Consider the following 8,096-nt stretch of genomic DNA (forward strand, 5'->3'; position numbering starts at 1 on the left):
TGGCCTTTGATGCCTGCACACCTTCTGTCTCAGGTCCTCACCCCGTTCTGTTAATGGCCTCGTTTTCTAATCTTGGTAACTCCTTTAAGACATTTTTCCTCTCAGATTTCCATGCTGGTACTGATTTCTGAAGCAGTTTTGTTTTGTAGGCAAATTGGTAAGGTCCTTCTATATCACGTAACTCTTGCCGCAATCATTCTTGATAATGAACCACCCAAAACCAAGTGATGTAAAATAACAATCAGTTTTTTCACATCGTGGATCTCTGAGGGGTGGTCGCTGGTGGCCAGGCTGGGCTCCACTGGAGGGCGAGGTCTTCTCGGCACCCCCCGGGGCCACTGGGGATCCCATGTCTGCTAACATCCCTTGGCCAAAATGAGTTGTTGGCTGAGCCCCCAGCAGAGAGGTGTGCTGTGCCTCACCCAGCAAGTGCTGAGAGTGGGGCCTGACCCCGACCCGCTGTCCTGGAGGGAGGCCAGGTGGGCCAGGACCCTGATTCTTCCTCTCCTGCACTTGTTTTGAAAGTTCCTTTTTGAAGCCTGATTTTGGGTCATGGACTGTTAGTCAGGTAGCTTTTGCTGAGGAACAAACTGTCGTTGCTGAGTGGTGTGTTACTTCTCGCATTTAGGGGCCAACTTGGCAGTTCTTTGGGTCTGGCCTGGGCCAGCTCCTCTGGGCCACATGGACCCAGGATGGCTTGGTCTCCATCCAGTGTCTGGACTGCCCCGTGTGGTGAGGGCGGGGTGCAGATGTTCAGGCCACTCCTCATGTCCCACCAGCCGGAGCGAGTCGTGGCAGCCCGAGCTGATGCAGGGGCGACCCTGCAGGGGTGCACATCCAGAGTGGGAGACCTTCCAGAACACCAGGAGAGCCTGACCTGAACTGTGCACGTGCCGTGTGAAGACTGTGCTCCTGAGTAGCGCATACAGACCCTGGGGGCTGGCCTCCAGAGCCCCTGGAAACCCCCTTGTTCTTGTGGTCTCCCTTCTCCTTGTTGGTTAAGATCTCATTTTTGCATTTAAACAGTTGATCTGAGTGTGCGTGTGCTGGAGGGAATGGGGTGGTGAGGCATCTTTATGGATTGACCTGAGCTGGGCTTTCAGCTCAGGAGAATGAACATCCCTTATTTCGCTGGTTATAATTTCTACACAAATCAGTTACCACTCCTGAGCTGGGCAGTGGGCCTTTACTGCCATCTAGCGGACGCTGTAAGAGCACACCTGGCTTCAGTGCAGTGGGACCTCAGGGGTGACAAGGCCTTGGGAGCCAGCTTCTGTGCTCCCGGGCATGCCTCCTCTCAGGCTCAGCCTTTCCCGAGGCTGCTGCAGCTCCACACAGCACACTGCCGGGAGATGCTGCGACTGTGGGAAGAGGAAGGATGTTCTCAGAAGCCCCAGCTGGGACTGATCTGGTCGTTAGTGCAGGTGGCTGAGACCATCTGCTGGCTCTGCCTCTGAGCTCAGAGTGCAGTTAATGCCCCCCAGCCTGGGTGACTGAACACGAGAAGGAGCAGTACCAGGCAAATGCCGGGCAGTTTCACTGCCACTTGGGAGACATAAGAGAAACAGACACTGACAGTGAAAGGCAGGTGGATGGGTTGCGTATGCCCAGGGAAGGGCTCCCCCAATAGGCGACACTGGAGCCTAGATTGGAAAGGCAGAACGGCCTGTGTGGCTGGGGGTCAGGGATGTGGGGAGGAGCCATTGAATTTGGAGGTGAGAAAGAGGAGGTGCCCCAGGCGGGGCCATGGGCTCAGGGCTGGCCACGCGCCTGTGGTGGCAAGACGTCCTCAGCTGCTAGATACTGTGCACACCATACACACGTGGCCTTGTCCTTGCTGTGAGCAGTTCCGTTCCCACTGCACTCGTGAGCCTCTGTCTAGGGCTGAGCAACGTACTGGATGTCCCTAGACCAGGAAGCAGTGGGCCCAGCCTTCGCTCGGTTGGTATCCAAGGCCTCCTCTCTGTCTGTCTGCTCTGAGCCCAAGCATTGTGTCCGTGTCACTTGCTGTGCCTCCACTTGAGGGTACCTGCATTCGAGGGGCCTCACCCCTCTGAGTTCCCTCTAACCCAGAACAGGGGGTACCAATAGGGTTCCTGGCAGTTTGGAGCCAGGTCCTGGGTGGGCATTCTGGGAGCCATGGACCTCCGAGCCAACAGGACAACTCTCTCTTCTCCACAGACAAACCCAAGAGAGTGGCATCAAGGAGTCTGTCTCCTGGGGCACTCAGAGGACCCAGGAGGGGCCCTATGAGGCGAGGACACCCTTGGAGCGCGGCCACTCTGCAGAGATCCCAGTGGTGCAGCCAGGAAAATCAGTGAGGGTGCCCAGGGCTGGGGAGTGAAACAGGCATGGGGCGAGACAGGGATGGGGCTGAGACAGGGATGGGGAGGGGGTGAGAGTGGGCTGGGGGTGCTGGGGTCCAGGTGTGACTGGGGGGTTGCTGTACCCCCAGGCTGTGGATGTCCAGATGCAGAGCATGGCCCTGAGAGGCCCTGATGGGGAGCCCCAACTTGGGCTGGAGAGCCAGGGCCGAGCGGCCTCCATGCCCCGCCTGGCGGCAGAGACTCAGGTGGGTGGTCTGGAGGGTCAGGGAGTGGGGCTGAGATCTGGTATGGAGACGGCTTTGCTGGGGTGGGGCCTCCCCATTGCTCTGCAGCCTGGACACAGTCAGCCCCGTTGGGCCACCCCAGAGCACAATGCTGGTCACGGGGTGCGGCCAGGCCAGCAGAGACCCCACCGCCCACCTGTGCTCAGCCTCCTGTGGGGGCACGTGGGCATCTGCCCCCGGCCAGAGTCCCTGGCCTGGCGTGCCCCTCTCTCTGGGACACGCCCCTCCCTCCCCAGCCCCGTCCGCCCCCCGCAGCTTGGTCCACCCTTTTCACCTTTGCAGAGGATCTGGGAATGACCCACCCGTTCTCTCTCTGGACACTGGAGGTAGCGCCCCTCCGGCCCCTGCTCCTCCCGGATGGGTTTGGAGACTGAGCAGGAAGTCTCGGGAAGGGGGCTGTGGCTCTGGTGTTTCCTGGGCTGAGCTCCTCTCACAAGGACCTGGCCAACAGGGGCTGGACGGGGCTGCCTGGGACCTTCAGGGCTGCCCGGGCGTGTGCCGGCTCCCGATGGCCCAAGAGTGGCCCAAGCCCTCTGTGTGCTTCTCCTCCGGCTCTGTTGCTGCCTCCTCTGTGGTTTCTGATTCTGTCTGTTTACTTTGGACCTTATTCTCGTGACTTGTCACACTCACTCCCGTTGGTAACATCTTCTGTCCTCTTCCCTTTCCCTGCTTTCGCCACAATACCCATTCCTCACTGCCTCCCTCTTCCTTCCTCCCTCCTCCCTTCCTCCTTCCTCCCTCCCCCCTTCTCCCTCCTCCCTCTTCCCTTCCTCCCTCCTCTTTCCTCCCTTCCTCTTTCCTCCTTCTTGCACTGTCCTCACTTCCTACTTCTTGCTCTGTCTCTGCCCACTGCCCCATGATGGCTGCCTCTCTTCAGTGAGTGCACGGCCTGTGTCGTGCCTCTTTTCCCTCTGGGGCTCGTGGTGCCAAGTGGTGGCTGTGGGAGGGCTGATGTCTGCAGGTCCTGCTTTCAGCCCTGGGGGAGGAGCCTCACAGTCCTGGGTGGACAGACGGCTGGCAGAGTGATCACGCTGCAGCCACTGAGGCACCTCTGGGCCCCCACTGGAGATTCTTCTGGCCAGGCCAGCATCCTCCTTCTCCCTGGCCTCCTTTCTGTCCTTTCGGGACGCTGAGGCTGACAGGCTGCCCAGGCCCCACCCGGCCTGGGAGGGAGGACACCACATAAAGAGTGCTGTGCTCTGGAGGAAAGGGGTGTCTTGAGTGGGAAGAGCTTTCCAGGGAGAAGGGCAGGCCAGGTGGTCCCTGAGCCCTGGCCCCTCAGTGCGGCCTTCCGGGGGACCCTGCCAGACCTGCTTCCCCCCAGGGAGCTCAACCTGCATGTCTGGGGAGATGCCCCAGCTGTGGGGCCTGAGTCTCAGGCTCATTTCTCCCGACGGGACTTGTCCTGCTGTCCCTGAGCCCTGGCCTGTGTCATGGCTGCTTCCTGCTGTCCCAACCTCCCCCGGGCCCCACTCTCAGGCCGCACTGCCCGTGTCCCTGCAGCCAGCCCCAGATGCCAGTCCCATGAAGCGCTCCATCTCCACGCTGGCACCACAGCGCTCCCACGTGGCCCATCTCTGCACTGCTGCCCTGGACCGTGCGCCAGCCAGCCAGGCGCCTCACCACCACCACCGCTGCCACCGCCGCAGGGACCGGAAGCAGAAGTCCCTGGAAAAGGGGCCCAGCCTGTCTGCAGACACGGATGGCGGTGCGTGCCAGGGCTCTCAAGTGTGAGTGGGCCTGAGCAGGGGGTCCAAGAGCCCATGGGGGACCCTCTTCTTTTCTGTACCTCACGACCTCACCACTGGCCCTGGGTAGGGGACCAGGCAGGACCACCCTACCCCCAGCTCCAATCCTGGGACTCCTGCAGGTGGTGTAGACCAGGTCTGGGCTGGGGTCTGTCCCTGGCCAGCTTCCTGTGCTGACTTCTCCTCTCCCTGCCAGCCCCCAGCAGCACTGCGGGGCCAGGGCCGCCCCTGGCAGAGGGGCCCGCAGGCTGCCGGCGGGAGCGCAGACAGGAGCGTGGCCGGTCCCAGGAGCGGAGGCAGCCCTCCTCCTCCTCCTCTGAGAAGCAGCGCTTCTACTCCTGCGACCGCTTTGGGGGCCGTGAGCCCCCACAGCCCAAGCCTGCCCTTGGCAGCCACCCCACGTCACCGACGGCCGGGCAGGAGCCAGGACCCCCACGACAGGTAGGGTGAGCAGCCTGCCCCTCCACACGTGCCCCACCCGCTGGGCCCTCGTGCCCTGTTCCCAGGCCTGGGTCTGCGCTCCTGCCGACCTCGTCCTCTCCAGTCGCTTCCTTACTTTCCCTCCCCACCGGGGCAGGCCCGCCTCTGGTTTCCTCTCCTCTGGGCCCCAGGGCATCCCTTCCCATCACCTGCCATCCGAGCCTGATGCCCAGGGCCTTCCCATCCTGCACCCCTGCCCACTGCCTCCTGGGCCACCCCAGGTGCAGCCCACCTGCCCGGCTCTGCCCCTCATGCTGCTTCCTGCCTCTCACCTGCTCTGTCGTATTGTCTTGTCCTCAGAGTTGATTTGCTCTATTCTGTTTCCTTGTAGGGTGGTGGCTCGGTGAATGGGAGCCCCTTGCTGTCAACATCTGGTGCTAGCACCCCTGGCCGTGGGGGCCGCAGGCAGCTCCCCCAGACCCCCCTGACCCCCCGTCCCAGCATCACCTACAAGACGGCCAACTCCTCACCCGTCCATTTCACCGGGGCTCAGACCAGCCTCCCCGCCTTCTCCCCTGGCCGACTTAGCCGCGGCCTTTCTGAACACAATGCCCTGCTCCAGAGAGACCCCCTCAGCCAGCCCCTGGCTCCTGGCTCTCGGATCGGCTCCGACCCTTACCTGGGGCAGCGTCTGGACAGCGAGGCCGCTGCCCGCACCCAGCCTGAGGACACGCTCACCTTCGAGGAGGCTGTGGCCACCAACTCGGGCCGCTCCTCCCGGACTTCCTACGTGTCCTCCCTGACCTCCCAGTCCCACCCCCTCCGCCGTGTGCCCAACGGCTACCACTGCACTCTGGGGCTCAGCTCAGGCAGCCGGGCACGGCACAGCTACCACCACCCCGACCAAGACCACTGGTGCTAGCTGTGCCCCACTGCCGCCACGCACCCGCTCAGCGGGCATGTTCCCGTCGATGAGTTTTATCATCCACGCTGGGCTCTTGGGGATGCTCCGGGCTCCAGGGCGGGCGCGGCAGCTCCTCGGAGGAGGGGCCGCCCTCCCGGGCAAGCTGAGTGGAGGCCCTCCTGCTCCCCTCTCCTCTCTCACGCTGAATGGATGACTAGAGCCCTTCTGTAGAGGGCTGGGCTTCCTCCATCTCCTCCTCTGCTGCCTTCCAGGGTCTCACCCCACAGACCCCACGCAGGAAGCAGCCGTGTGTGTTGAACAGGACCCAGCCAGTCTGAGTCCTGTGTGATGGACTCCAGCATCTGGGGTGCATGCTTGGAACCTTTTTTAGGAGGGCCAAATCTTGTTGGGAGCATCCTTTATCCAAATGTGTGCTACAGAGGGCCGGGCATGTCTATAAGCGTCGCGAGACTGCGGGCCAAAGTCGGCAATGACAGAGCTGCAGCCCCGCATCTGGTAGCCTGGCCGCTGTTCCGTGCAGGCCTCTCCCGCGCCACATGCGCCGGCGTGCTCTTCGTACCTTCGGCAGCAAATGGATGCTAGAAACACACTCAGATGCGCTCTGTCCTCTCCAGACACTGTCAGCTCCGACAGGGACCAAATCTGGAAAATGTTCCTGCTGTGGGTTTTGGTTTTTAATTGCAACACCCTTCACTCTTTTGTCGATTCTGTATACTTGATCTAGAGAAAATAGAAAACAGAAGGACTGGGAAGGAAATGTTGACATTACTTTAAAAAATCAAACCTGTGGGGAAATCAGTTTTCCTGCTGTGTGTTTGTGACACTCATGAGGAGACGCTCTTGTGTGCGGTCCGGGTGGTCCCCAGACGACCCCTGGTTCCCGCTGCTGTCGACCAAGTGCCTGACCTTGAGCCCTCTCACGCCAGGCTCCGGGAGTGGTGATGTGAGGCCTGTATGAACTGTGGGTGGGTTTTGTGGAAACTGTTCCAAACAGCAACCAAGTAGAGAGCTGGTGTCAACGGAGAACACTCAGACGACATCCCGGGGCATGGATGTAACTAGAAATGGGGCGACCATTCCCTGTGTCCCTCCCACGCATGGAAACCACAGCACAGAGTGGAGTATGTGCTCGTGTGGGGCGTTTTCAGGCTGTTCTGCATCTCATACTCAGGGACAGGAGGGTGCCAAGCAGGGCATGATCTCTCGTTGTGAAAGCTTCTTTTCACATGATACCCAGAGGGGCATGGGCTAGGGGGTGGATATGGGGCCGTCAGGCCGTGAGGAGGCTGGTGTCTGAGTAGATGTGACGCCCTGACTGAGATGAGGCCTAAACTCGGAGGAAGCGATTGATGGAGAAACTCAGCTACTGTGGCTGAGGTGGGGGCATCTGAAGCCCACCAAATGGGCTTTTCCACCATTTCTGGAAAAGCAGGCAGCAAAAGCAAAATTTAGCCTTGTGGCCACTCCCAAAAGGGAGAGACTGTAGTTGACATGTTGTGCATAACACGCTAGGAGACCCTTTGTTTGGGGAAGAAAAGGAGCATTTAGACGAGTTGATTCTGGTGTGTCCTCCACGTTCTGAAATGTCAAATGACCTCTCTGCTGGATCATTTGAGTGTCCCCATTGGCTTTTACCCCAGGATTCTCCTTCAAGAAACGTGGTGTGTGGTGTATGTGCGTGTCCGTGTGTGGAGGTGCGTCCCAGGGAGCAGATGCCGTTAACTCATAGGGTTATGCAACAAGACACACAAGACCACCCCCTGTTCTAGGGTTTCAGCATGATTGTGACCAAACCATTTTATAGAATTTCCGTACTCGAAGGCACAACACTCTGAAACTTTAAGATAACAGAGTATTTTACTCCAGTAGGATATGACTGAACTGGAGTCTCTGACTGTGCATGTGAATGCTGTGCTCCTGTTGCAAAGCAGAAGGTCGTGTATTTCGAAGCTGCTGTTTTGTCTTTGCTCCCCCAGCCGCGTTAATTTGAATGTATCCATTCCGTGCAGAACCACAGCTGCTTCCCCAAGCCATGTCTGGTGGAGAATCCGCTTTTCCAGATCCACACAGCCTCGCTGGCGTGTCTGGATTCCCCTAGACTCTGGAATTGGTGAAATTTACAGGGAGTGGGGAGGAGATGTCGTGTCTTGTTTCCTGATGTTGGGTTTTGTTCCTGCACCGTCTCTTCTCAGCTATCATATGTTTCCCCTGAAATCTCATAGTGAGTTGCCAAATTTTAAGTGCATCAACCAGTTGTCTGCATCTGGAACCAGTCAAGCAGTGGCTGTAGTTTGAATAAGTTACGTGTGCATGTAAAATATATACATATATACATATATACAAGTATGTGCATGAAAATGTATATCTTCGTACTTTTTGATACAATGTATTC

At 59.1% G+C, this 8,096-nt stretch overlaps 1 protein-coding gene across 10 annotated transcripts in view; it reads left to right on the forward strand.

Annotated features, from left to right (window-relative positions):
- Window positions 1-8,096, forward strand: part of CACNA1B (calcium voltage-gated channel subunit alpha1 B) — a 198,330-nt gene that overhangs the window by 189,964 nt on the left and 270 nt on the right. For 7 of the 10 annotated variants that reach the window (XM_070596531.1, XM_070596540.1, XM_070596532.1 and 4 more), the window contains 5 exons: window positions 2,182-2,323; window positions 2,456-2,572; window positions 4,115-4,319; window positions 4,556-4,800; window positions 5,171-8,096. The exon at window positions 5,171-8,096 is cut by the window's right edge and continues 270 nt beyond it. In XM_070596531.1, coding sequence (XP_070452632.1) covers window positions 2,182-2,323; window positions 2,456-2,572; window positions 4,115-4,319; window positions 4,556-4,800; window positions 5,171-5,701 — 1,240 coding nt within the window. In that variant the 3' untranslated portion in view covers window positions 5,702-8,096. The remainder of the gene's footprint in view (window positions 1-2,181; window positions 2,324-2,455; window positions 2,573-4,114; window positions 4,320-4,555; window positions 4,801-5,170) is intronic. The other 3 variants (XM_070596538.1, XM_070596539.1, XM_070596535.1) reach the window with 1 other exon arrangement.

This window comes from Equus przewalskii, chromosome 26, assembly GCF_037783145.1.
Source record: "Equus przewalskii isolate Varuska chromosome 26, EquPr2, whole genome shotgun sequence".
Classification (NCBI taxonomy): domain Eukaryota; kingdom Metazoa; phylum Chordata; class Mammalia; order Perissodactyla; family Equidae; genus Equus; species Equus przewalskii.